Source organism: Anser anser (genome assembly GCF_964211835.1).
Source record: "Anser anser genome assembly, chromosome: 23".
In the NCBI taxonomy this organism is placed as follows: domain Eukaryota; kingdom Metazoa; phylum Chordata; class Aves; order Anseriformes; family Anatidae; genus Anser; species Anser anser.
Genome location: NC_139744.1, coordinates 2,465,897 through 2,493,646, shown reverse-complemented (window position 1 = coordinate 2,493,646; position 27,750 = coordinate 2,465,897). Strand labels below are relative to the sequence as shown.

Here is a 27,750-nt window from a genome sequence, read left to right as displayed (position 1 = left end):
AGGCTACAGGCTAAGGGGCGGAGCCACCGCACAGGGAGGGCGGGGCCTCGGGGGAGGGGCGGGGCCTCTGCACGAAGGGGGCGTGGTCTCCAGGCGAGTGGGCGGAGCCTCTGCGCCCAAGGCGGGGTCTCAGGACGAGGGGGCGGGGCGTGTGCGTGCAGGGGGCGTGGCCTGCGGGTCAGTGGGCGGGGTCGCTGCGCGGTGGGGCGTGGCTCGGGGGGAGGGCGGGGCCTCTACGCGGAGGGGCGGGGCCTCGGGGCGAGGGGGCGGGGCCCCGGCTCGGCGCATGCGCGGTGCGGAGGGGAGCGCGGCCTCCCCCGGCGCGATGGCCGAGGAGTGAGTGCGGGGCGGGGCGGGGCCTGGGGTCCCGCGGGGGGCGGGGGGCGGCCCGGGCCGGCGGGAGGGGAGGGGCCGCGAGGGGCCGCGAGGGGCGGCGGAGCCCCCGGGGGGAGCTCGGGGCTTGGGGGGGGGGCTGCTGGGGGCACCGGGGGGGGGCAGAGCCGGGCCCCAGGGGGGCTGCTGGGGGGGCAGCGGGGCAGCCGGGGGCCCTGGGGGGGCGGCTGGGGGCCCTGGGGGGCAGGATGGGGCCTGTGGGGGTAGTTTAGGGGGGTGGGGGGTAGGTTGGGGCCTGTGGTGCAGATCGGGGCTTGTGGGGGCAGTTTGGGGGGGCTGTGGGGCAGAGAGGGGCCCTCATGGGGCAGATGGGGGCTTGAGGGGGCAGTTTGGGGGGGCTGTGGGGCAGAGAGGGGCCCTCATGGGGCAGATGGGGGCTTGAGGGGGCAGTTTGGGGGGGCTGTGGGGCAGACTGGGGCACTTCTGGGGCAGATTGGGGCTTATGGGGGTAGCTTGGGGGGGCTGTGGGGCAGGTTGGGGCCTGTGGGGCAGAGTAGAGCCCTTATGGGGCACTTCTGGGGCAGATCGGGGCTTATGGGGGCAGCTGGGGGGGGGCTGTGGGGCAGAGTGGGACCCCCTATGGTGCAGCTTGGGGCTTATGGGGGCAGTTTGGGGGGGCCGTGGGCATGCCGAGGGGCCTGTGGGGCAGAGTGGGACCCCCGTGGGGGCAGATCAAGGCTTGTGGGGGCAGCTGGGGGCCCTACGGGGTAGGTTGGGGCCTGTGGGGCAGGCCAGGCCCCTGTAGGGCAGTGACCGTGTGGGGCAGGAGGCTCGGGCTGGCCCCTCCGTCCCCCCCAGCACTGGCTCACGGTGCCCCCACCGTGGCCCCCGCTGCTGGCGAGCCTCCCCCAGCCAGGCTCCCCGCAAAACCCTGCGGGCTCCGAGGGAAACCCCCATTTCTGTAGGGTTTTCCTGCCGTCAGAGGCCCGTTTGCTGCTGCCACCCCCGGGGAAGGGGCCGCTCTGGCTGCAGGGCAGGCAGAGCACATCCGCAGGAGGCGGCTGCGGCAGGGTTTGGCACCTGCTTCCTCGGGGGGAGCTGCAGCGTCCCTTCCCCGGGGGGCGAGCAGGGCTGCGGTGGGGCGATGCCGCAGCGCCGGCACCCAGCTCAAAGGCTGCCCCTCGCTCGTCCCCAGTCCTGGCTGCTGCTCCGCCGAAACCTGCTCGTTACTGCTCGTAAACAGCAGTGCCTTTCCGAAGGGAAGGGCTGCAAAACAAACAGAAATCCTCCCCGGCCTCCTGGCAAGGCCAGAAAGGCGATAGCTGGATGTGAGGAGGCTCCTGACGTCGTTGTTTTTTTTTTTCTGCCGGTGCCCCGAGCAAATGGAGAAAGGGGAACGCTGCAAACACGTTGTCCGTAGAGGATTCACAGGGGTTCACGCTGGGCAGAAGCAGCTGAATCCCTGTGAGCACACGCAGTTCTCTGCTGCTTCTTACGTCCAAAAGCTCTCCGAGCTTTTCGGTGCAATTTGTGCTCTAATTGTTCCGTAAAAAGGACTAGTGCAGATTTATGTGATTATTTTTTCCTAGTTAAAGTCTGTGATGCATTTAAAATCCACGTGTTTTTTTTTTTCCTAATACCACTTGTTTATAACGCTAAGCTCTCCATTATTTGATATTTATTCTTCCTGCATTTTTTATAGAAAAATGGAAATCGCCACTCCTCCGACGTCAAAGTGTATTATATACTGGAAAAGAAAAGTCAAGTCTGAATACATGCGTCTTCGGCAGCTCAAGAGGTTTCAGGCGAACATGGGAGCCAAGGTAAAGCCGTAACGGGAGGTGCCAGGTCTAGCTGGAAGGATTTCTGCTCTCGCCTTCGCTCTAGTTTGCGGTATTTGAGCAGTTTTCAGCTGAGTGCTTCACAATGAGAGCTGCAAAATTGCGTTTCAGTTGTAGCCATGGTAAGCCTGAGGAGATTTTTACCTCCCTCCGTGCTCCGTGGTTGGAGCAGAGCAGGGTACTCAGCTCTGCTGTGTAGGCAGAGAAGTTCCCCGGCTGGGTGCTTGCATAACGTGCAGGGAGAGGACTCATTTCCATGCACTCTGTGAAGTGTCTCCTTGCTTTAACCCCCTCGGTGCTAAGGCTCTGTGGGTCTCGGATGACTTCTAATGCTACTTTTCTCCGTGGCAGGTGAGATTTTAGAACAGGTTGGATCTGATCAAGAATTATTAAAAGCTGCTGCCTCTTGCTACGTTTTCAGCACAGTTTTGTACCGATGCTGAGGTTAATTAGGATTCCTTCTAACGAGTATCATCAGTCTGAAGGACTCTGCCTTGACTACGTTTTGATATGCGAAACAAAATCTCAGGAGGGATTTTAATGCTCTAAACCTCGACGTGATTTTTAAATTTCAAGTGCTTCTTTCTCTCGTTTCAGGCTCTTTTTGTGGCCAACTTTGCGAAGGTTCACGAAAAGACTCAAATTCTGAATGAAGACTGGAAGAAGCTTCGCGTTCAACCAGTGCAGTTGATGAAGCCAGTCAGCGGGCACCCTTTCCTAAAACAGGTAGGGAGAGCAAAAGAGGCGCGGCAGCAACAAATGTGAATTGGAACCAGGGCTTTGCAGGGAACTGTGAGGATAATTTATATATAGTTTGGTAAATGGGGGGAAAAAATCTTTTACTGTTAAGGAGCCACAATGAGCGACCGCAGCACTTTGCTGTATTTGTCCTGAAGTGCAGTTTCCTTCTGTGACTGTGACTGCCTCCCAGGGGCTGTTTCCTCACTGCCCTTCTCTTCATTTCTCTCCCAGTGTACCGTTGAGAGCATTTTTCCAGGATTTCCAAGCCAGACGCTGTACATGAGGACGCTGAACACGGTGGCTCTGGTGCCCATCATGTACTCCTGGTCCCCCCTTCAGCAGAACTTCATGGTAGGTACGAAGGCTCTGCGGAGCAGGATCTTTGTGAGATTAGTGCGTAACCATTACACGGTTGTGCAGTGATTAAACCATCTTTAGCCAGCTTGTTTCAAGCGATGTCTGCTCAAGAGATGAGGGGGAGCGTTGTTTTTTTTTGCTTGTTGTGTTGAACCCCACAGAACAGCCTCGCATCCAAGCTGTCTTACCCAGCTAGTCTCTCTTCCACACCTGGCTCCTTGATGGGGCCACCGTTATTTCACAGGATTCAAGGAGTAAATGCTTTCTTCTGTTTGGCTGGGCAGGGTTGTTAGCTTTTCTTTTTCTCTTTTAACTTCCCTTTTAAATGAAGACTTGCATTTCTTAGGCAGGTCCTTTCCTTTGTGATTGGATTACTCTGCTGATCTGCTTGTAGGGATGCTATTGAGGATCACAGTGGTGTGGAGGACGATTTAAATGCTGTTTTGTCGTGGCTTAGTTAAGATTATTTACAAAACAGACGGGCAGTATTCAGCTTGTATTCCTACAAGCAAGGAGCTCCCTAGGACCAGGTGTAGCAGGCTGGTGGAGTGGTGTGGCACTAGGAGATGTGACACGAAAAGAGCCCCTTGCCGGTGCCATGGCAATGAAAGCCAAATGTCCTTTCTCCATGCAGTTAATGTGAGAACGCTCCTCGGCTCCAGCTGTATTCCTCCTGGAATGAGTTGCCATTTTGCCTTTCACTGTTACTAGTCCCACTCCACCTTAATCACCGTGACCCCTCTGACATTTTCGGTTGTTTATTATTCTTGGCAGCGTGTGTGTTTCTGAGTTTCCATAACCCTTGGATACACTACTCTTATTTTTTTTAAATCAGATTGCACTTTTTGGCATCAGGGTTATGCTGCTGGTATGGAATAACAATGAAATGTCAGTGATGTGACATCCAAAACTTCTGCTGGGGAGGCTGAACCTTTGCTTTACGCCGTCTAGTCTCTGTGGAACGGACTGGAGCAGCCCTAGAGGCACAGCCTGGGTGGGAATCAGCAGGTGCTGGGTTACTGAACCGCATCGAATCTCGTTACAGGTGGAGGATGAAACTGTTCTGTGCAACATCCCTTACATGGGAGATGAGGTGAAGGAAGAGGATGAAACCTTCATTGAAGAACTCATTAATAACTACGATGGGAAAGTTCATGGAGAGGAAGGTAACGTGGGAGCGGGAGCGCTCAGCACTGTCCTTTCACTGTCCTCTTGCAAATTCGATATCAAGGCAGTTAAGAAGTCAAAAGGTGGCAGCAGTAACCAGCTTTTCTCTGAGAGCTCTTAGAGTAGGAAAGCAGGAATGTGCCTGCGGTGCTGGTTTGCAAGGACGCGGTCCTGCCTTTTGACACCCCGCTCCGTTCTAGGCCCAGGATGCTCTGGAGCCAGAGCTCTTGTTCATGGGCATCCACAGGCGGTTCTGGGAAGCTGAAAAATGTGCTAGATGTTAGGAGGAGCTCAGCAACATCGTTTCACTTTTACCTCAGTCAAGACTGTAATCGTTCTTTTCAGAGATGAAAAGCCAGTGTGTTTCCCTCCGTAGTTTCCTAGCCCATCGTAAAGGTCTGTCTGGAGGGAAGAAGGCTGTGGAAAAATCTCTGGTGTGGCCTGTCCCCAGATTCACAAAAATGATACACCACTCTTATGACTCTATAGCATTAAAATCCCACCTATCCTTCCAAAATTGCCAGGAAGGTTCTCACTGATGATAATATCCTGTGGCTGGCTTGTGATTTACCACCCCGAGGAGCATGAAGGATGATGGCCCTCCCACAGACTGGCTGACACCACTGTGTTTCAGAAATGATTTCAGGGTCGGTCCTCATCAGCGACGCTGTGTTCCTGGAGCTCGTGAACGCCCTGAATCAGTACTCGGACGAGGAAGAGGAAGGACACAATGATTCTGAGGTTAAGCAGGAGGATGGGAAAGAGGAGCTGCCAGTCACGCGGAAAAGGAAACGAATTGCAGTGGAAGGTGGGTTTGGCTGCAGAAACTGGGGCTGCGATGGTCGTGTTCCCATCCTACCTTGCCTTAGGAGCTGCCCAATGCTCTCCTGCCCTCCCTCTTTTGGTTATTTGTGTGTCACTTAGGGGTAGTAGCCAGCTTGGCAAGTTCTGGTAAGGTAGATGAAAGAAGAAGGGAAGTCGGTTATTCTCATTGTCCCCTGCGGACAGGATAAGCAGTCATCAGCTTTAAGTGTAGCAAGGAGGAATTCAGATGAGTCATCTGGAAAGCCGTGTAATGGTACGATTAGCAAAGCAGTGGGGCATTACCTGGGGAGGATGTGAGATCTCTGCTCTTGGAGGTTTCAAAGCGCCGGCCTGGCAAGCATCTGTCAGTAAGTTTGTAGGGAGATCTAATTCTGCTGTAGGACAGGGAGGCGAACCTTTTCAAATCCCTTCCAGCCTCGTTTTCCACGTATTAGCGTTCATCTTCCTTCTCCTGTGCCACCTGGGGGCTTTGCTGCGTAGAAGCAGCTCTGGTTCGTGGGATTTTCACATGTCCTGCATGCCCTTAGGAATGCTGACTGGGAGTTTCACCTTTGATTTATAGCGATACGAGCAGCACAAATACCAGGACTTTTTGCAGACGTAGGAAAGTATTGTCTGTAAACCTTGTCTTGGTAAGAAAAGCAATATTCCACACGAAATCATTAGTACTTCCATCAACACGTTATGCTAATTGGAAGGTGGCAGAGTGCAACGCATCTGGAAATGATTTAGCCTAGTTGCAAGACAGAATTGTCTGTGTGGTTACGTTTCTGTCTCTTAAACTGCCGTCCAGAACACCTCCTGGACTCGCCCTCTCTGGAAAAAGGAGAGGCACGGTCACGTCCAGCGTAACTGAGAATTTCTCTTCTTTTTCCTTAGGTAACAAGAAGTGTTCAAAGAAGCGGTTTCCAAACGACATGATATTCACTGCCATTTCTTCCATGTTCCCTGAGTATGGCTTTCCAGATGACATGAAAGAGAGGTAGAAGATCTCTACGTGTGTTGCTTATTACCTTTGTTAGTGACGGTTAAAATCTGTATTTTAGACAACAGCCCTGTGCTCTGAGCAGAAAGCAGAGCTCACTTGGCTGCAGGCGCTGTGAGCAGAACATTTTTTGAGTATTAGAAACTTTTGGTTTAGCCTCAAGGTATCTGAGCCAGAGTCATAAGACCTAAGTCACACAAAGCCTTGTAAAACGTCCCGAATTAGGAAAAAATGCACATCGGTGGCTGTCTCTGTTTGCTCAATAGGTACCGAGAGCTCACGGAGGTGTCGGACCCGAATGTGCTGCCCCCGCAGTGCACCCCCAACATCGACGGGCCCTGCGCGAAGTCGGTGCAGCGCGAGCAGTCCCTGCACTCCTTCCACACGCTCTTCTGCCGGCGCTGCTTCAAATACGACTGCTTTCTGCACCGTAAGTGCAGTCCCGCCGGACGCTTCCCTTTTCTCTTCATTTCCTCAGTGCTTTGTGCTCCTGCGTGCCTCGCTTGGCGTCTGTGCTGCGGTCGTCAGAGGGTGATGCCGCCCTGGCGTTGGCAGCGGAGCCTTTAGAGGCTGTCGGGTGCCCCAAAGCCTTTTATAAGGACAGCTCCACCAATTCCCACGAGTGGACGGAAACCAACCCGCGTGGCAGCCCGCTCTGTCTCACCGTTGTTCGCTGTGCTGCGCTGGGCCTCCTGGCACCTTGTTGCAGGAGTAGTGCTGTGACTGGGCTTCACTCTCACTTCGCAGAAGCTCGTCAGGGAAAGGCACGACTGTCACGCTTCCAAAGTCCGGACATGCCCCTGTGTTTTGTTGCCTCGCTGGAACTTACAGCTCCATCTTAGTCATGTTCCTGCGGTTTGTTCCGCCAAAGCCTTTTGGATAGGGGTTAGCTGTTGGACCTGCTATTTCCCAGGTCTGAGGGCTTCCTTGGAAAGTCACAGGACTCTCTCCAGTGAATTATTTATTTAAAGATCTATTATTAAGATCATGCGGTCTTATTGTTTCAGTCTGAAAGCAGACGTTTTTCCTACGGCCTCTCCTTCCCAAGCGTTCCCCCTCTGGTGCTCAGTTCCCGTCATCGTTAGGAGTAGGGCTGGCCGAGACGTCCCCACCTTGTGCCCTGCTCTTAGGAGATTTGCTCCTGTGCTCCTGGCAACTGCCTCAGGCTCCCACTTGCCGTCACTCCCCTCGTGCTGTCCCTGTCCTTTGCTGTGTGGTGAGTGCCCCTTGTTGGAGGATGCTGATAGTAAAGCTCACTATTATTTTTCCAGCTTTTCATGCTACTCCTAATGTGTACAAACGAAAGAACAGAGAGACGAAAATCGAGCCGGACCCTTGCGGAGCAGACTGTTTCCTCTGGCTGGTACGTTTCTGCGCTGCAGCTTCTGAAACCACAGTAGGAAGTGGCCCAGCCAGCCATGCTCTTCAGCACTTTGTGGGTCTTTTTTTCACGACTTTGGCGATTTTTCAGAATTACCTAATTCTGAAATCTCACCTGATTATCTAAGCTGATTGTCTAATCGTCACTGAATTTGGGGAAGCACGGATCCAGATATGAGCCTTACTGGAAGCGTGTTGATGTCACGTTCAGATTATCTGGCTGAGATATCAGCTTTGTCTGAGGGGAGCTGCAGGGCTGAGGCAGAACGGAGGCCGGGAGGATGTAGGACAGAGGCCGGGAGGATGTCATTGCCGGGGCAAGAGACGGGGAAGCCGGCTGCAGGAGCGGGGTGAGGGAGCCTGCTCATACCGGGCGGCGATGCTGAAGGACGCGAAGCAGAAAGGTGCAGTGCAGGCAGCTGGCAGGGCCGTGGCACTTACTGGAGGCGACCCTATTACATGTGACAGGTCTGCTGCCTTCTCGTGGTGGCCGGAGGGCTTCTCCCAAGGCCTTTCTGCGCGTCCTGGCTGCGTGCTACCCACTCCGTGCTCTGCTCTGCTTGCAGGAAGGAGCCAAGGAGTTCGCTGCGCTGCACAACCCGCGGTCCAAGTGCTCGGGCAGGCGCCGCCGGAGGCACCATGTGGTCAGTGCTTCCTGCTCAAACACCCCGGCCCTCGCTGAGACAAGGGAGGGAGACAGCGACAGAGACACGGGCAATGAGTGGGCCTCTAGTTCCTCGGGTACGGCGCCATCCCTGGAGACAACCCTCTCCCATTTAGCGCTGTGACAAATAACGAGCGGGCACTGTCACACGCGGGGCTCTATCCCTGTCTTGCTGCTCTGTCCCTGTGCTGGGGCCGTGAAATTCAGAGCTGGAGTGACAAAGTGTCCACAGCTGGCCTTAAGCAAACATCGGGGACACCCAGTCCTGCCCTGCGCTGCGCTGCGGGTTCATTATCCTCATTGTCAGGCACGGCAAGTGCTCTGCTGGCACCGGTGTTTACGCAGCGCCCTGGGCTTTGAGTGCTTTGCTTGGCTGCACACTAGGGCAACGCAGGCAGCAAAGCGGGCTGGTGGCAGTGCCAGCCTGGGTGCTTGGCCCTGCAGGGGTGCTGAGCACCCACCTGGGAGCTGTTGAGGCTGGGGCCGTGTCTGCAGCCACGTTCCCCTGGAGGAGCAGCGGGCTGCTGCCTCGCCGGGTGAGTGGCAGCGCCCGGGGCAGGATGAGCTCCCAGGGGAGAAAGAGCACGCTCATCCCATCCCGGGTGGGAGAGAAGGGAGCACCTTCCTCATCCTCGGGCCTCCCCGGTGCTGCCGCCGGGGTCAGGAGGCTGCGTTGCGGGCACAGCCGTGGCAGGGGGAGGTGGCACGGTGCCCTGGAGGTGCGGCAGGCAGGCTCAGGCACCCCTGCAGCACCGCTGCCCGAGGAAGCTTTGACAGCAGGGGTGTGTTCTCGCTCATCCCTGGCCCTAACATCTGCCTTTGTTGCCAGAGGCAAACTCCCGCTGCCAGACCCCCACCAAGCAGAAGCTGAGCCCAGCCTCGTCCCAGCTGTTTGCGGTGGAGACGCAGCAGGAGCCGGTTGAGTGGACGGGAGCCGAGGAGTCGCTCTTCCGCGTCTTCCATGGGACCTACTTCAACAACTTCTGCTCCATCGCCAGGCTGCTGGGGACAAAGACGTGCAAGCAGGTATGGCCTGACCTTCTGGTCTGGGCAGGCAGGCACCGCAGCGCCTGGCCCCGGGGCAGGAGGGAGCCCTTTGCTGCTGCTTGCTTCTTCTTTTTTCTTCCCTGCTGCAAACCGCCTCGAGGAACGTGTTGCATCAACGCTTTGGGAAGTTGGGTGGTGTTATTTTGCAGTGTGGCTGCTGTTCACAGAACGAGCCCCGCACACGTCCAGTGCTGAGAGGTTTCTTCAGCGTGCCTTATCCCAGCCTGGTGGGACAGGGGGTGGTTTTGTTTCCCAGGCAAGAAAAGCAAGGCCGCCCGTGGCTTAGTGAAACTGGGGGCAGAGCTGCCTGCTTACTGGGATCCCTACTGTGTGTGTGTGCTTGCACTCTCTCCGTTTATGCTTTAGATAAAGGTAACTTGGATATACTGAACTTTATTCTTCTTTTTGCTTCTGTTTTTTTTTGGTAGGTCTTTCAGTTTGCAGTTAAAGAATCGCTTATAACAAAACTGCCAACAAACGAATTAATGAATCCATCCCAGAAGAAGAAAAGGAAGCACAGGCAAGTGTTGGACAAGCTTGTTTTGTTCTTAAAAACGCAACCAGATCCACTGCTTTTTGTGCCAAAGCATTCCTGGTAATCCCCATCTGGCTCCCATCTGCGCACACTTCTCGCTGTCACACAGGGCTGATTGTGCTGCCGGCTGGGAGCTGGCCCCTGGCCCTCCTCTGGTGCCGTCCTCCTGGTTGGGGAGCTGCGGGGTCCCGCGCCCACGGGCTCAGCCCCGGTGGCCGTGCCGCACTGCTGCAAGGAGGCCGGCGCTGTCCTGAGAGCAGCCTCAGCCCGAGCTCCCTGCCTCCTAACCTACTTCTTGTGTGCTGATCCGGTGTATCCAGCGTTATTCTGGCACTCACACTTGCCTTAAATAACTCCTGTAGCTGCGCTGTTCTCATCTTTCTGCGCTTTGCGGCCGCCTGACGGTGATTAATGCATGACGCTGCCAGGCAGCCCTGCTGGAATCGCCTGGCCCCAGCTGCTGCGCTGGCTGGCGGCGCTGAGCGCGGTGCTCAGCCAGCCCTTCCCGATGGAGGCTCGTGCCCCCACCTCTGACACTTCTCTGCTTCTCTCCCAGGCTGTGGGCCGCGCACTGCAGGAAGATCCAGCTGAAGAAAGGTAACGTCCGTGGCTGCGCTCGGCTGCCGTTTGCGTGGCCGTTCTCCCCCAGGGGCCGATTCTCCAGCCCTGGCTTGCACAGGACACCGTGTCCTGCTGTCTGTCCCGGCAGCTGTAGGGGTGCAGGGGGAGCAGCTCCCCACCGAAGGGCCGGTTTTGGTGCCCCTGTGGCTGTGCCACCCACATCCCTGCCGTGCCAGCGCTCTCTCCCAGGCAGTGGGAGAGGCGCAGTCCTGCTCCAGCTGGAGGGGGGCTGAGGTTTGGCGTGCAGTCCCCGTGTAAAACGGGCTGCGGAGGTGTAAAGCAGACATGTGTCATGCGTTTGTAATTACAGCTGTGTGCTGGGCGCTGCTGGGCTTCCCGCCCTCTGCAGGCAGATGGGGAGCGTGCATGTGCTCTGCTCCAGAGCCCTGGGCGTGCTGCTTGCTCTCAAACGTTGCTGCAAAGCACAGCTTCTAACCCTGCCGTCTCTCCTCTTGCTCTAGATAACTCGCCTACCCAGGTGTACAACTACCAGCCCTGTGACCACCCCGAACATCCCTGTGACAGCTCCTGCCCTTGCATCATGACCCAGAACTTCTGTGAGAAGTTCTGCCAGTGCAACCCTGACTGTAAGGAAAAAACCGGGACTACCGCAGCTGAAAGCAGCCAGCTCTTCTCGCAGAGACAAGGGGAGGGTGCAGCCCTGGGGCTTGCTGAAGGCCTGTTTTATCCCTGCCTTCACTCCTCTGTCCACCTGCAGCAGTTTGATTAGCAGCCTGATAAATCTGAGGGGAAACTATGTCCCATGCTGCCCCGTGTCCCCCAGCAGCAAGTGATACAGGCTCTCGTTAGAGATTGCTCGTCTGCCTGTCTGCATCGAGCAGCAAGCCCTGGGTGTTGCTGCCAGTCCCGTGGAAGGAGGACGTGTGGCCAGCAGTTAGGGTGGGAGCTGGGTCATTGCTCTGCCACGCTCGTTTTCCCCTCTGGGCTCCCGTTCCCAGCTCTGGGATGGAGATAACAGCACTCGCCCACATAGCTGGGGCTTCTGAGGGTGAATTTATGTAGGATTATGACACAGCCTGGGGCTGGAAGGGCTAGAGGGCGACAGGGAGCCAGCTCAGGCTCCCGGCTTCTCCGTCCTGATCTGTTCGTATTATCAGAGCTGATTTCAAACTGCACGTAATTAGCCCGAGAGGCAGATCAGCATCTCCAGCTGTGGAAGCACGCGTGGGTCTGTGCTCTGCGAGGTGTGAGCGGTGCTCAGAGCTGCCTTGCCCCCAGGCTCTTGCTCTGCTTTCTGGCTTTCAGCCGTGGGTGCCCAGGCTGAAAAATGTCCCTTTGTGACGTTGCATCCTTCGGTGAGCCCCGTTCTGGTGACTTCAGGGCTCAGGAAGGCGGCCTGGGAGCTCCCGTCTCTCCTGCCCAGAGCAGGGGGGCTGCAAAGCTCGTTCTTAGCGCAAAGGCACTTTCCTTGTGTTGGCTGGGTGGTGGGCGGGCAGCCTGGCCCTTGGTCACAGACAATTTTAGTTCTGTATCTGCACAGAGCCCGAACAGCCTGCCAGGGTGAGACCCGGCTCAGCGGGAGCCTCTGTGTTTCTGCGGGGCGGGGACCCGCGGCACGGCCCTCTCCTTGAAAAACCCGCGCTGTGTTCCCGCAGGTCAGAATCGCTTCCCGGGCTGCCGCTGCAAAACCCAGTGCAACACCAAGCAGTGCCCGTGCTACCTGGCCGTGCGGGAGTGCGACCCGGACCTCTGCCTGACCTGCGGGGCTTCGGAGCACTGGGACTGCAAGGTGGTCTCCTGCAAGAACTGCAGCATCCAGCGAGGTCTCAAAAAGGTATTTGCTGTGTTGCGTGGCTCTGGGCTGCTGGCAAAGGGCTGCCGCAGGGTAGGGCTGATAAACAGATCTCTGCTGTGTGGGAGAGGGGGGTGTGAGCCACCCGCAGCTGTCTGAGTAGGGAAAAAATCAAACAGAAGCTGCTCTGCCCCAGGCTTCTCTAGCACTTACTCTGGAGTATGGATTATGGATGTGAAAACTGGGAGACGGGGGGGGTATATGGGGAAGGGGGAGAACAAGGGAGTGTAAAAAATGACTCCAAAGAAAGGTCAGGTCTTGGATTTTGTTGGTCAGGACAAGGGACTGCGTACAAAAGAGGGAGAAATTCAGAGAAAGATGCAAATTACTGGGTGTTAAGTAATGTGCAGCTCCAGCTTAACGATGCTATGACACGTAAGTGTGCAGGGACCTGTGTGTCACCTTACACTAGGGGACACCGGATGGTGCTGGCACGGTGAGAGCAGCAGCCGGCACTGCGTGGTTGCTCCTGGGCACTGCCCGAAGCCCAGCACAGGCACCTGGGGCGTGATCTCTGCGCTGCTTCGGTGCTGGGGGCGGTAGGTCTGCCCACCCGAGCTGTTTTCTTCTCACCTTGGCTCTAGCACTTGTTGCTGGCGCCTTCGGATGTCGCTGGCTGGGGGACTTTCATCAAGGAGTCCGTGCAGAAGAACGAATTCATCTCGGAGTACTGCGGGGAGGTCAGTGCCGCCGCGTGCTCGGGCGGACGCGCGCGGTGGAAGTGCTGCCCTGCAGTTATCTCAGGGGCCTTCCCCAGCTCAGCCACGGCCACGGGCTCACTCTGACCCGGCTTAAGAATTAGAAACCCGTACCGTTTTGGGACCCAACTCGAGGCCCTCCACCAAGGAGGAATGTCTGGTGCGTGCGTGCTGCTCCCTGGGAGCCCAGCTCCTCCTCTGCTCCTCCTGAGCCCTGGCGAACCCCCACCCACTGGTGTGGAAGGGCGGGAGGCGCCTCCAGGAGATCCAAGAGCATTGTTCCTTGCAGCGATCCTTACCGTGCCCCCAGGCACTGAGGCTCTCTCAAGGCGTTCTCCTTCTCCAGCTTATTTCGCAGGATGAGGCTGACCGGCGAGGGAAGGTCTATGACAAGTACATGTCAAGTTTCCTCTTCAACCTCAACAACGGTAACTCGCGTGGGGCTTCAGGGGGTGGCAGAGGCGTGGGCTTCCTGGCAGGGGCTGGTGGGTGGGCAATCTCGAGCCCCTCCGTCCCATGAGCAGCAGTCTTGTCTTTACAGGACGCTGCAGGGTTTTCTTCTTTTGCCTTTCGATAGATTTTGTCGTTGACGCCACTCGCAAAGGAAACAAAATCCGCTTTGCCAACCACTCCGTGAACCCCAACTGCTATGCCAAAGGTGAGCTGTCCCCACCCGGGCAGGTCAAGGCTGGGGAAGGGTCTCTGGGGCCTGCTCGGCTCTGGGAATTCAGGGGGCTCAGGGGGTCCCAAGTCACCCGGAGCCTGTGGCAGCCGCAGAACTTCAGAGGCGTGGGCAAACTCTCCTGCTCTGCTGCAAATCACGTTCCTGCTCGTGGGGGGCCCCGCTCAGCTCTGCTGTGGCCGTGGCCTTGCAGAGGGGTCGCTGCAGGTTGGAGCCCCCCGGGGGAGCATCCGTGACCCGACCTGAGCCGCGTGTCCCCGATGTTGTCCCTCTGGTTGCAGTTGTGATGGTGAACGGAGACCACCGGATAGGGATCTTTGCCAAGAGGGCCATCCAGGCGGGAGAGGAGCTCTTCTTTGATTACCGGTAACGTGGGGAGCGGCTGCCTGGGGACCCTGGGCAGGGCTCGACCCTGCTTTCTGTGCACGTGTGCGGGAAGTTCAGAGGTCGTTACAGCAGCTCTGGCTTTTCCCGTCTCGTAGGTACAGCCAGGCAGACGCCTTGAAGTACGTTGGCATAGAGAGGGAGACGGATATCATCTAGGCTGTGTGCCGGGGGGTCCCCAGCACTCCTTGCTGCTGCACCTTGTAAGCGATGCCATGTTTGCTTCACGCTGACATGACTGCTGCCCGTGTTCCCCTTGCTGTGTGTGTCACAAGTGCTACTTGCTGCCCAGACACCCGGAGAGAGACTCGGGGCAGGAGTGTGAGCAGCTGCTGCCCGGCTATCAGCTCTGCCCAGCCCCGGCGTGGGGCAGGCTCCAGCACCTTCCCTGCTGGCTGCCTCCTGGGCTGGAGGGAGCCCGTGGACCGAGGCAGCCGGGGCTTGAAGAAAAGCTGTGGTGCACAAGGTTGCCAGTCACCAGCTTTCAGCCTCTTTCCAATTTTCTGCTGGCTGCTGAAAGCAAGCGAGGGGCTGCCCGCACCGAGACCCTCGGGGCACGGCTCGGGGGCTGCGCCAGCTCCCCTGGGACAAGCTCTGGTCTCTGGTGCTGCCTCTCGCTGCCTCTTTTGTCCTGCTGACTAGGACAGCGACAGCAGCGGAAGCCGGTGAGCTGTGGCCGCATGCCTGCACGTCCCCGAGCCCCACAGCTGCTGTCCCTGGGTCTCTTTTTTCCCTCTGCCCCAGCTGGCTGGAGGACAGAGACCACCAGCACGTGGCTCGTGTGGCACGATCCCCTGGGACGGGGCGAGCAGCACTATGCAAAAAGTCACTTTGGGTAGGGAAGCTACTGAGCTGGTTAGAGACGATGTTACGGGGGTGCTGCTGCAAGCACAAGGGGAATCCACAGAAAGAAAGCCCTGGGGAGCGGGAGGGAGCCGTCCCAGCCCGCAGCTGGCTGGGTCTGCTGGGGCCGGGGCAGCTTTGGGGCTGCGGGGGGAGCCCCCCACTGCTCGGCTGGGGCTGCAGCCAGCTTGGGGAGCTGGGGCTTTGGCCGTGCTCCAGGCAGGTGCTTCCTGACCGCGCGGTACCAAAGCTGGTTCCCCCACCCTCCTCTGCCAGGACAGTCCTTTTCGGAGAGGCATGGGCCCTTTGAGACGCGCCAGGCGCTTCAGGAGCCCTTTTCATTGCACAGAATTGCTTGGATGTTGCTTCGGTGAGGTTCGAGCAGGGTCCAGCAGACCCGCAGCTGCTATGTGCAGTGAGGGAGGGGAAAGTTCCCCAGAAAGCTCTCCGGAGGTTTCTGATGCTTTGGTCCTGGCCTTGGCCTTGGGGGTAAAGGGGAAATGTTCTCTGGCAAGGCGAGGTTTGGCCTTAGCACCCCATGCAAAAAGAAAAAGAAAAAAGCACTTTAAATAAGCATTCCCAGCCAGGCAGCTGAGCCCCGTGCGCTGCCCAGGGTGCTCTCAGGTTGGGGGGGGACCACGGACGTCCCAGACCGCCGCCGTCCTTCAGCAGCACCTTTGTGGGGCTGTTTGTCCAGGCCTGGGTGGGTGGATGGAGGGATGGACAGATGGAGGGAGGGATGGAGGGATTGATGGATGGATGGATGGAGGGATTGATGGATGGATGGATGGATGGATGGAGGGATTGATGGATGGAAGCCCCTTCCCTGAGCGGGGAGCTGGGCCTGAAGGTTGGGGCTGTCCCCTAGGAGCCACGTGTGCTGCCAGCTGGCCTGGCGTGGGATGCAGGAAGCTGCTGGGCTCCTGTGCCAGCCTGGAGCGGTGCTGCGGGACGGTGTTTGTCCAGGGCTGGAACCGCTGCCCTGCTCCTCTGGGAACCGCAGGGCTCCCACGCAGGGCAGGGCACGGCCCCCATCGCACCCCCAAATGCAGAGAGCGCCCTGGGTCTGCACGGGGAGCTGAGCCCCTCCTGGCCCGGGTCTGCTCCCGTCCTGCCCGCTGTCCGTCCGGGCTGGCGGGGCTCTGGGTCCGTCTGGAGCAGCGCTTGTACCCCAGCCCCGCTCCCTCGCCCCCAGCCCCGCTCCCGCTGCCTCCGTCCCCCGGCTTGCCCCGGCCCCGCTGTCCGCTCGGTGTCCTCTGCCACGTCGGCCGTATCTGCACTATGCCAGGCTTGTGTCTGTGGTTCGTTGACGGTGAATTATAATGCACTTTAAAAAGAACGCGGCTTGTAGCCTTTGTCATAATAAAGCGGTCGCCAACACCCCCTGCGCCTCGCTGCACTCTGTTCCCCGGGGCTGCCGTGCAGCCGAGCGCAGCCGCGGGCTGAGCCCGTGCCGTGACCCAGCCCGGGCTCTGCGGGTCCCTGCGGCCCCGGCTGCTGGTGGATGTCCCGTGGGGACCACGCCGGGCACTGCCAGTGCCCTTCCCTGGTGCTGGGGAGGAGCGGAGCCGCTCTCCCTCCGCACCCAGGCTGCCCAAGGGAAGCGCGTCGAACGCCGTCATTCTGCCTTTATTTGAGTCTCTCCGCGCCTCGTCCAACAAAACGGGGATTTTTAAAAATAAAGTGCCCAGCGGAGCCAGGCCTTTGGGGTAGGTAAATGCATTTCTGTAACATCGTCTTAACCACGATACAGCGCGCGAACGGGAGCTTTCCCCGGGCTGGCGGTAACGGCAGGACGAGCACCCCGGGCAGAGAAGTAGCGAACTACGGACCACTTACCACAACACTTTGAACGTATAACACCCGACGTAAAGTTCCGTTTTGTGTTTTTTTTGTTCTGGTTTTGTTTTTTTTTTATACAAACCGAGAGAATTAAAAAAAACCACCGGAGTGTAGTAGAATATCCAGCAACAACGACAACAACAACAAAAAAAAAGGTAGAAAGGATCATCCGTACCTTACGGCCGGAAAGCAGCATCTCAGCAAAGTGCGGTGGCGTCATGCGCGGTGCACGCACGGGCAGGGTATTGCTGGGGCGCCCCGGGGCTGTGCTCCGAGGCTGGGTATTGCGTGGTTTCCTTCGTGGCTCTTGCTAAGCGAGTAAAGCAGCAGGTAATCGAGGCGCGAGCGGGGCGGGGGGCACCCCCCCGGTGCTGCTCTCCACCCCCCCCCCCCCCCATGTGGGCCGCGAGGTGTTGCGGGGGGGTCCCCGCCGAGGAGCGGGGCTCTGGCAGCGGGTGGCCTCCGGCGGAGGGACCTGGGGGTGCCGGTGGCCGGGCTGGGCTGGAGGTGGCCACGCTCCGGCTACGGGGCCGGCTTCGGCTCGGCGGTGCTGGCAGTTCAGGTGTGCTCGGCCCTTTGGTCCCGCGACGCTCGCTCCTGGTCTCCGGGCGGCCCCCGCCGTGGCCGCGGGGGGGGCTGCGAGCCCTTCCCACCCCTTCCCCAGCCCCGCTAATCGCCTTTCGCCTCCTCCAGGATCTGGGGCAGGTTCTGGTCTTTGCGCACCGACAGCGGTTTGACGGTGCCGCCGTAGTCCTGGATGGCCTTGGGCTCGTTGGTGTGGTAGGAGCCCTTGTAGCGGTGGTAGTAGAGGTAGAGCAGCACCAGCAAGCCCCCGAGCAGCAGCAGCAGGAACGTCACGACTGCGGGGAAGGCGACGGTGAGGGACGTTGGGGAGGGGACCTGGGGACAACCCGTGGCACGGCGGGGGGACGCCGGCCGGGCGCTTCACTTACACCCGATGATGATCCCGATCCAGCCGTCGTCGTGCACGTGGGGGAACTCTGCGGGGACAAAGCGGGTGGGTGGGATGGGGCCGCGGGGTCCTGCGCTGGAGCATCGCCTCCGCATCACCCGGGCAGCATCTGACACTTACCTAAGGGGGGCTCGGGGACTCCCACCCCCCCGCCCAGGCTCCCCACACAGCACCTACCCGTGCCCATGTACCAGGGGTCCATCTCGGGGGGGATGAGGATGGTGGTGAGGGGCAGCATGGAGGCGCAGCTGGACTCCACCAGCTCCCCCCGGATGCTGTAGGGCCGCACCACGCTGGTGGGGCGGAAGATGGCCTTGAGGGGGACGATGCTGTTAAACTTCACCCCCGAGAGGCAGCCGGAGAAGCCGGGCGTGTTGTAGCGCTGGATCTCGGGGTCGATCACGCCGGTCTCTGCGGGGGCACAGAAGGAGGTGGCTCACCCCCGCCAAGGACCGAGCTGGGCCGAGAAGACGCCGGCGCGAGGGGGCAGGACCCAGCTCACCCATCACGCGCCCCAGGTACAGGTTCTTGGGCGAGTCCAGCTTGCTGTCCACGAACAGAGAGAACTGCTGCTCCATGACGGGCAGGTAATCCACCTGGGGGGGGGGGCAAGCACGCGGCGTCAGCACCCGCGGAGCCTCCTGCACCTCCTGCCACCCCGTCGGTGCCCCGGCCCCGTACCTGCGTGTACAGCGTGCGATGCAGGCGGGTGATGTTGACGTGGTGGGGTCTCCCGTCCGTCACCGGCTTGGTGGTGAGGGCGAAGACGTAGGGGCTGGTGCCCAGCTGGTAGCGCAGCTGCAGGCTCCCTGCGGGCAGAGCACAAGGCGGCTGCAGCGCTGCTCATCGGCCTGGGGATGGTGGGGAGCCCCCCCAGCGCCCTCACCGTCATCCTTGATGAGCACGGCCATGTAGTCCTTGACGAAGGAGCTGACGTAGAGCAGCACGGCGGGGGCCGAGGTGGTGCTGAAGCTGAAGCTGACCTCCTCGCTGGTGAGGTTGTAGCCGGGCAGGGGCTGCCAGGGGCTGCTGACGATGCTGGCGAACTCGCGGGCGGCGTACAGCGACATGGGCAGGATGTTGTACCGCACCCACGTGCCCTCCTCGAAGTACCCGCCGATGTCTGCGGGGGACCCACGGGGGTGACGGGGACGCCGGCTCCTCTCCCCCAGCCCGGCCCCACAGAGGGTCCCCCCCGCGGTGCCCGCAGCACGGAGCCGCTCACCGTGGTTGCAGAAGGGCCCGTCGAAGGCGGAGATGCTGCAGTTGCAGCTGTAGTGGCTGTAGCGCTCGACGCAGAGCCCGCTGTTCTGGCAGGGCACCGGCGGGTCCTGGCAGTGGCCGGTGCAGTTGACCCGCACGCCCTCGGTCTCGTTGGCCTTGCCCTCCAGGTTGAGCGTCACCCCGTTCATCCGCAGCGCCCGCAGGCACCCCAGGAACGGGCGCATCTTGTGCTCCGCTGTGCCTGCAGCCGGGACAAGACTCAGCGCCCTGCGGCACGCGGGGGCACGGGGACGGCGGGGACACGGGGCACGGGGCAGGGGGGGCTCTCACCGACGTAGAGGGGTCTGTCGAACTCGAGGCGCACGAAGCTCTGCGGCGGGGCCGGCCGCACCACCCAGGGCAGCTTGTCCACCCGCAGCCGGGCCAGCTTCACGTTGAGCTCAGCCTTCACCTGGTGCCACTCGTCGTCGTTCCAGGGCACCGCCGAGCGCACCGTCAGGTTCTCGTGCCCGTTCCCGATGTCGTAGGCAAACACCACGTCCCTGGTGGCTGCGGGGACGCGGTGTTGGCAGGGGCACCCCAGCCCCGCCGCCCCCCCGCGCCCCCGTTACCCGCGCCCGTACTGTTGAGCTCCACGCGGATGTAGTTTCGGGAGCCGGGGTTCTCCAGGAAGACGCCGGACGGGGCGGTGGTCTTGAAGTAGAAGGAGATGTCGAGGCTGTGGTTGGCCTGGAAGGTGGGGAAGAGCAGGGCTGCGCCCCTGTTGAAGGAGACGGTGTTCCAGGTGTTGCCTGCGGGGAGCAGGAGAGGGTGAGAGGTGGGCATGGACCCAATGTGGGTATGGACCCAGTGCAGGGATGGACCCAGCATGGGTATGGGACCCAATGTGGGCATGGACCCAACGTGGGAATGGACCCCATGTGGATACAGGACCCAACATGGATACAGGACCCAATGTGGGCATGGACACAACGTGGGTATGGACCCAGTACAGGGATGGACCCAACACGGGGATGGGACCCAACGTGGGCGTGGACCCAGCTTGGGAATGGACCCCATGTGGGTACAGGACCCAACGTGGGAATGGACCCAATGTGAATACAGGACCCAAGATGGATACAGGACCTAACGCGGGCATGGATCCAACGTGGGTATGGACCCATCGTGGGCATGGACCCAACGTAGGTATGGATCAAGTGTGGATACAGGACCCAACGTGGGCATGGACCCAACATGGATACAGGACCCGACATGGGCATGGGACCCAACACAGCTCCGGCCACTCACGGTCTCCATAGCACCGCAGGGGCCCCAGCAGGAACTGCGCTTCGGAGCCGGAGCGGTTGGTGTCTCCCACCACCACCTGCGTGACGGGCAGGTGGTCCACGAAGGTCAGCAGCCCCTTGTCCGTCCTCCTGCAGACGGCACGTGCGTCAGAGGGGCTGTGCAGGGGCTGCTCCCCACCACCACCCTGACCCCCCCAGCCCGTGCCCGCAGCCCCCAGCCCTCACCACAGCGTGTGGTCAGCGTCGCAGTTGCAGAAGTACTGGGGGTCGGCGCAGTTCTTGTCCAGCCCGCAGGCGCAGCGCTGGATGCCCGGCCGCGAGCCCCCCCAGTAGTAGTGCCGCTCGTTGTTTCGGCCCATCCAGAAGCTGAAGGGCAGCCCGGCTGGGGGCACAGGGGAGGGTAAGGACACGGGGGGGGGACACGGCATGGCCCCGTGGCACGGCCCCGCTCCCCTCCCGGCGCTCACAGGGGGTGTTGAGCAGGCGGGAGTTGTAGCAGTGCAGCTCGATGCGCTGCTCGCAGTACTCGGAGGCGTTTGCCAGCGCCGAGACCTCGGCCCAGGAGGCGTTCCAGTACTCCACGGCGCCCAGGTAGGGCTGGTCTACGCTGGAGCCTGTCACCCGCGTGGCGTAGTGGCGGTTGTGCCGGATGATGGTCCATGCCCGGTCCTCTGCAGGGCAGGGGGTGTTAGAAGAAGCCCCCCGGGACGCCCCAGCTCGCTCCATCCCCGAGCCCCGGGCGCAGGGGGAGAGCCTGGTGCTTGCCCCTGCTGCACGCACCTCGTATGTCACAGTACACCGTGAAGGGCTTGAGCGGCCCGCTGCCGTCCGGGTCGATGGTGTAGTTCCCCGAGGTCTTCCCGCTGACCCGGTAAGCATCGCACGACTCCTTGTAAAGGGCTGGAAGAGGGAAACGGGGCGGGGGGGTGACGGACACGAAATGGGCACCCAGGACCGGAGAGAGCCGTGGGTGCCGTCGTATCCCGCCCCGCTGCGCTCACATTTGTGGCAGGTCTCTCCCTTGTACCCCGTCAGGTCGCAGATGCACATGAAGTCGTCCCAGGACTGGACGCAGCGGCCGTCGTGCTCGCACAGGTTGGGGGTGCACCTGGGGGACGCAGAGGGTTTCGGTACCAGCCCCGCCGGCCCCCGCACCCTCTTCCCGAGCCGGTACCTGTCCGTGATGCCGCAGACGTTGAAGAAAACGTCGGCGTACTTCCCCAGCCGGTGCTGCACCAGCATCTCCAGGTCCACGGGCTGCATGTCGACGCTCAGCATCTGCAGGCAGCCGTGGAAGGCCGTCTGGTTCGACCGGCAGCCGGTGATCGAGGCCGGCTTGGGGCAGCCTGCAAGGCACGGGGTGAGGGGTGAGCGGCACCCGGGCACCGCACGCCCCCCCCACCCCTGCCCACCCTGCGCCCACCTCCGAAGAAGTACTGGCTGCCGGTGCGCAGCTGGAAGGGGTGGGCCACCCGAAATTCGGCACCGTCGTCGTCGTCGATGGTCACCACGGCCGAGCCTTCCCGTGCCACCAGCTGCACCGAGTGCCAGAAGCCGTCGTTCAGGCGATGCCCTGCGTGGGGGAGAGGTGGGCGTGCAGGGGGGGGCACCGACACCGTAGCGGGACCCCCAGGCCCCATATATCAGCCCCCGGCCCACCTGCTGCGAACTCCAGCTTCTTCTTGCCGGGCTGGGCGATGGAGACGTTGACCTGGCCCTGGCTCAGCACCATCTCCAGGGAGCCCAGGCGGTCGGCGAAGCTGGTGTAGAGCAGGAGCCCGGCCATGTCCCAGGAGCGGAAACGAAAGCTGACGGCCAGGCGGTTCCTGCGGGGGATCCCCGGCACCTGCACGTAGTTGTTGATGCCGGCGAAGGTGATGGGGGTGTTCACCTGGTCCTGGCAGTAGTGGCCCACGCTGCCCTGCGGGTGGCCACGGGAGGCCGTGAGGGATGGGATTGCTCCCGTGGCAGGGAGATCCGCCCCGTAGCCCCCCCCCCAGCCCCGATTGCCCTGCTCGATCCCGTTGCCTGGTGATGCCGGATGGGTGCCCCAGGCCAGGGATGACCTCGCGCGGTCGATGTGAGGCCGCTTGGCTGAGTGCGGCAGCCTCCAGCCTCACGTCACCCCAAAGTGGAGCCTGAACCTGGGAAAGGGGTCACCCCATAGCGGGTACGTGGCCCTAGGGAAGGGGTCACCCCATGGTGGGTACACAGCCCTAGGGAAGGGGTCACCCCATAGCGGGGGCTGAGGACCTGGCCCCCACTTGGAAACGGGTCACCCCACAACAGGGACAGGACCACCCAGGAAGGGGGCACCCCATGGCGAGGCTGGTCCCCTGCCCCCTGGCTGGGGGCTGCACCTCGAAGCGGATGTTGGATCTCCGGTGCCGGGCCAGGTCGGCGATGTTGACCCCGTTGAAGATGATGTTCTCCACACAGCCCCGAAAGTTTTGCCGGTAGGTGAGGTGCTGCTTGTCCTGATCGATCACCCCCCCGAAGAAGATCTGGGAGGCAGAGGGAGGCTCAGGCTCGGGCCGAGGACGCCGTGGGGCCGGCAGCCCGGCAGCTCCCCGCTCGCCGGACCCACCTCGGTCTCGAGGTCGAGATGCTCGAAGGTGCCGTGGCAGCGGAAGCGTTTGACCTCCCCGTCCAGCGTCAGGTTGACGTGGTGGCCGTAGCGCTCGATGTGCAGCGAGTGCCAGTGCTGGTCATCCAGCAGGCTGCCCACTGCCACCGTGGTGTGGCCTTCGGTGGCATGCACCGGGCTGCTGCCTGGGGAGGGGACACCGTCACCCTGCGGCCCCTTTCCCCCCAGCCCCGCTGACCCCCCTGGTCACCCCGCTGGCCCCGGCTCACCTAAGCTGATGTGCAGGAAGAGCTGGGCTTGCTTGAGCTCCACCGTGATGTAGTCGCCCTGCGAGCCCTCCCCGTGCATCAGCACGCCGTCCTGCTCCACCGTCTTGAAGTTGAAGGAGATGTCGTCTTCCATGGTGCTGATCTTTTTGGCGCGGAAGCGGTAGGAGATGGCGTCGTCCCCGTCGAAGTACAGCACGTGGGACCCTGGGGGGAGAGGCAGAGCGGCCCCAGCGGCGTCACCGCCCGCAGCAGCAGGCACGCTGGCGTTGGGGAGCGCTCCTCTCCAACCGTGCTAAGAGCCGGGGCAGGTTTATGGCATATCTAATGGCTGCGGGTTGCTTGGACGCGGTCCCGATGGGAAAAGGGTTTTCTGGGCATGCCAGAGCCGGGCTGCAGCGCTGGCCTCGGTGCAGGAGCTGGCCCCGTGCCTCGCGGCTGTGGGGCCGGGTCCCTCCCGGGTCCCTCCCCGCACGGGGACCACCGGGGCCGGTACTCACGGTAGGGGCAGCCGTAGAGGCCCAGGCGCAGCCCGATCTTCCCCCGGGGGTTCCAGGCCACCGGGATGATGCGGATGTAGCGGGCGAGGATGGGGTAGTGCAGGTCGTGCCGCACCACCCCGCTCTCGTTCACGTTCCCGAAGAACGTCTGGGGACGAAGGGGCAGCTCAGGGCGGCGCCAGCACCCCCCCCGGCACCTCCCTGCTCCCAGGGGACCCCGACCCCGCAGGGGGGACCCCACGGCTCCTACCCAGTTGCTGCCCTGCTGGAAGAAGGGTTTCCAGCTGGTGGGGTGGTCCCCGTAGAGCACGATGTAGCGCGTCAGCCAGTCGTACGTGTTGAAGGTCCCCTGCGTGGCCACCGCGTTGATCCTGTGCTTCTGCATCAGGTCGATCTGGAGCCAGGGCTGCTTGTCGCGGGGGTCGGGGGACCAGCCGCTGGTGCCTGCGGGATTGGGGGGGGCTCAGGAGGGACCCCGCAGCCCCAAACAGAGCCGCTCTCAGCCCGGCCCCTGCACCCCTGCTGGGGGAGCTCCCCATACCCTTGGGGGATGCTGAGGGTGAGACCTTGCAAGGAGCCCCCTCCCCACAGCCCCCCAAGCTCCGTGGCGGCCCCACGGTGGGGTGGGGTCCCCGTGTGCTGTCCCCCACCCCGCAGGCAGGGGGGGACTCACTGTGCAGCCGGGCGAAGCTGGCCGAGTAGAAGATGTTGTATCTGGAGGAGGCACCGATGGACGAGGAGTAGAGGGACGCGACCAGCTCATCGTAACAGGGTCCTGTGGGGGAAAGGGGTGCTGGGCTCGGGGCGGGGGGGTCTGACACGGGGTGCGGTGACCCCACGTCCCCAGCAGCCTGGGCATCGCACACAGGTGGGGAAACGCAGTGGGGAGCAGCTCCCTGGTGCCTGCACTGAGGAAGGGAGGAAGGGGTGATGGAGGCAGGGGGTGATGGAGCCTCGGGGCGATGGAGACGGGGGAGACGGATGTGGGGGTGATGGAGCTTTGGGGTGATGGAGACGGGGTGATGGAGCTTTGGGGTGATGGAGGTAGAGGGAGACTGAGGCAGGGGTGATGGAGGCTCGGGGTGATAGAGACAGGGGGTGGCGGATCCACGGGGTGGTAGATCTATGGGGTGAGGGACCCACGGGCTGACAGATCCATGGGGTGGTGGAGGCAGCCACCCCACAGCCAGCCTCCGAGCCCCGCACCGGTGGCAGCCGCAGCAGCAGGGCCCTCGCCCCGCACCGTGACCCAGCGGTTCTGCGTCTCCACGCCCCGCTGAGCCCGGAGCGGAGAACCCAGGGGAGGGGGGGGGGGGGGGTGGCGCTGCCGTTGCCGGCTCCTCCTGTGGTCCCCACTTTTGGGAAGGGTCCTCACCAGCAGCTCATCGCCCCCCCAAGCCACCTGCAGGGCCGGCGGAGCGGCGGCTCCTGCTCCGGCAGCTCGGCTCCTGCCTCTGCCCTCCCACTGCAGCGGGAGCTGACGCACCTCTGCGGGCTCCCGGCGCCGCACCGGCTGCCTCCGCACTGCCGTGGGCGGCCGGGGAAGCCCCCTCCCCACCGAGCCCCGCTCCCCCCGGCCCAGCCCCACATGGCCCAGGGACAGCTGCTGGGCCAGGAGCCCGCTGGGGGCTCTGGGAGGGGGGGTAAGGGGGAAGGATTGGGGGTTGCAGGGACGGGGGGAGGCGCAAATCCTGGTGGCATCCGCAGAGGGGACCGCGGTGGGGTTGGGGGCTCCAAGCCCCTCGCAGGGTGGGGGTCGGGCAGCCCCCCGTGAGCTGTCCCGAAGGAGCTCCGGGAGGGTCTGCTGCCCCCGGGGGGGGTTGGCTGGGGACAAGGGCAGCTGCGGTGTGCCAGCCCCCGCCCCGAGCCTCCATCTCTCCCTGTCTGCCTCCCCCCATAGATCCATCCCCCATAGATGTGTCCCCCATAGATCCCCCCCCATAGATCCACCCCCCCCAAAAATCCACCCCCTAAGAACCCCCCTCCCACCAAGTCTCCCCCCCATCCCCCTATGCCCCCATCATCACCCCCTGCCTCCCTCTCCCGTATCCAGCGCCCCTCCGGGCCCCCCCCCCGATGCCCCCCGCCTCAGTTATGCTGCAGACACCAGGCCCCGGCCCTCCCCTACCCCCGGCCCCCCCTGCCCCCCCCCAGCCCCCCTTGCCGTGGGGCCAGCCCCGAGCATCCCTGCGGCGGGGCCGGGCGGCGCTGCCCGTGGGGGCTCCGGGGGCTGCCCCCACCCGCCTCGGGGTACCCGGGGGCTGCCGGAACCGGGACCCCTTCCCCGGTACGGACGCGGGATGCGGCTCACGGTGCTCAGCATCCCCGGGGGCACCGGAGACACCGGGCGGGGCCGGGACCGGGATGGGGGGGGGGGGCTGCGGCGGGGCAGCCCCGGGCGAGGCGCGGGGGGGCGCCCGGCCGCTCGGTCCGGCGGTGACCTTGGGAAAAGCGCCGGGGGATGCTCGGGAGAACCGGGGAACCGGGGCTGGAGAGAGGGAGGGGGGGGACACACACCGGGGCGGCGGACGGGGGGGAAGCGGGGGATGCCCGGGGGATGCAGGGCTCCGTCCCGCAGTGCGGAGCGGCGGCTCCCGGGGCCGCGGCCCCACTTACGTGCGAGGCAACCGGGGCCGGGGAGGAGGAAAGCGGCGCAAGCGGCGAGCAGGAGCCCGAGGAGGCGGCGAACGCCCATGCTTGGAGCGCCCCGAGCGCCCTCGGCGCCGCCGCTCCCGGTGCTGCAGCCGCGCGGCGGAGCGGGACCGGCGGCTCCGCCCACGGGGCGGCGGCGGCGGGGCGGTCCCGGGACGGGCGGGGTGCTGGGACGGGGATGGAGCCAAGCGCAGAACTCCCCGGCCCCGCCGAGCTGCCGCCGAGCAGCCTCAGGACCCCCCGGTCCCGGTCCACGACAGACCCGGGTGTCCCACCGAGCAACCCCGGGACCCCCGCTCCCGGTCCTGACAGCCCCGGGCATCCCGACAACCCTCAGTCCTGGCCCCAACAGCCCCGGGCATCCCACCGAATATCCCCAGGACCCCTGGTCCCGGTCCTGGCAGCCCCAGGCATCCCACCGAGCAGCCCCAGGACCCCCGGTCCCGGTCCCGACAGCCCTGGGCATCCCACCGAGCATCTCCGAGACCCCCGGTCCCCTCCCCAAACAGCCCCGGACACCCTTCCAAGAATCCCCAGGACCCCCGGTCCCACTCTCAACAGCTCCAGTCCCCCCATGGAGCATCTCCGGGACCCCCAGTCCTGGTCCCGACAACCCCGAGCATCCCACCGGGCAGCCCCGGGACCCCTCAGCACCGAAAGCCCAGGGGCTGCGGGGGCACTGGGTGCCAGCAGCCCTTCGTGGGGCATGGGTGGGGGCACGGGGTGGGCATTGTACGGGGTGAGCACTGCACGGGGTGAGCGTTGCAGGGTGGCTGGGCGGTGCAGTCCCCCCCCCCAGACGTGTTCCAGGCACCCAGCACCCGCAGCTGCAGCCCAGGCGGGGAGGGATTTACGCCACCCCCCCCAGCCCCATGGCAGCAGATGTGGCGGTGATTGTAATCAAGCAGCAGATTAAGGCCTGCGGGTTTAGGGGTCGCCTGTCCTCCCAGTGGTGCAGAAGACTGGGATTTAGCCCGTGTCTGCTCCCAAACATGCCAGACACCCCCAGAGGGGGGTGGCAGCCGCGTGTCCTACATACGCTGCCTGCCCCCCAGCCCCTGCGGTGCCCTGCGGGGAATTCGGTGGGCAGCCGCAGGCTCACCCCGAGGGACGGGGATGCTCCGGGGGTCGCTGGGTCCAAGCGGGGTCCCGGTGCCGGGCAGGACCCCAGCACGGCCGGGCACCTCGCTGCAAGGGGCAGGACGGCGCGGCTGTCACCTGCGGCGGTGCCGGGGCTGCTTCCTGTGCAGGCGCGGAGCTGGGGCCGGAGCAGGCGGCGAAAGAGGGAACAGAAAGCCCCAGGTGCAGGGGGGCTGCGGGGGGAGCTGGAGCCATGTCCCCGGGGCTGGGGATGCAGGTGCCCTCCCGTCCCGTCCCCCGGCCCCTCGCAGTGCTGGTGGCACCGACCGAGCCGTGTTGGGACATTTGTCCCCGGGACCCCTGCCCCTTTCCTTTCCCCCTGCAGGATGGCACCGCTGTAACAGGCACGGAGCGAGGGTCTGGA

General features: G+C 62.4%; 2 protein-coding genes across 2 annotated transcripts; one reads left to right on the top strand and one right to left on the bottom strand.

The window, feature by feature from the left end:
• Positions 1 to 246: 246 nt before the first annotated feature.
• On the top strand, positions 247 to 16,253 carry EZH1 (enhancer of zeste 1 polycomb repressive complex 2 subunit). The gene is made up of 20 exons (XM_083808919.1): positions 247 to 336; positions 2,036 to 2,156; positions 2,772 to 2,900; positions 3,147 to 3,266; positions 4,318 to 4,438; positions 5,074 to 5,247; positions 6,144 to 6,246; positions 6,516 to 6,679; positions 7,521 to 7,612; positions 8,196 to 8,370; positions 9,123 to 9,319; positions 9,769 to 9,860; positions 10,432 to 10,472; positions 10,958 to 11,083; positions 12,113 to 12,291; positions 12,894 to 12,989; positions 13,354 to 13,435; positions 13,585 to 13,665; positions 13,971 to 14,055; positions 14,172 to 16,253. Exons 1-20 carry the CDS (start codon positions 287 to 289, stop codon positions 14,230 to 14,232), a joined length of 2,289 nt encoding a protein of 762 aa, XP_083665045.1. The 5' UTR covers positions 247 to 286; the 3' UTR covers positions 14,233 to 16,253.
• A 276-nt stretch (positions 16,254 to 16,529) lies between these two features.
• On the bottom strand, positions 16,530 to 26,382 carry CNTNAP1 (contactin associated protein 1). The gene is made up of 24 exons (XM_083808918.1): positions 26,211 to 26,382; positions 24,268 to 24,369; positions 23,845 to 24,038; positions 23,595 to 23,742; positions 23,098 to 23,301; positions 22,829 to 23,013; positions 22,602 to 22,745; positions 21,901 to 22,162; positions 21,665 to 21,814; positions 21,416 to 21,587; positions 21,243 to 21,349; positions 21,022 to 21,141; positions 20,709 to 20,912; positions 20,467 to 20,623; positions 20,243 to 20,370; positions 19,579 to 19,746; positions 19,286 to 19,504; positions 18,957 to 19,196; positions 18,618 to 18,854; positions 18,413 to 18,540; positions 18,234 to 18,327; positions 17,909 to 18,142; positions 17,712 to 17,759; positions 16,530 to 17,618 (listed from the first exon to the last, which is right to left on the bottom strand). The coding sequence occupies exons 1-24, from the start codon at positions 26,287 to 26,289 to the stop codon at positions 17,428 to 17,430; spliced, it is 3,915 nt and encodes a 1,304-aa protein (XP_083665044.1). The 5' UTR covers positions 26,290 to 26,382; the 3' UTR covers positions 16,530 to 17,427.
• Between the last annotated feature and the right edge of the window lie 1,368 nt (positions 26,383 to 27,750).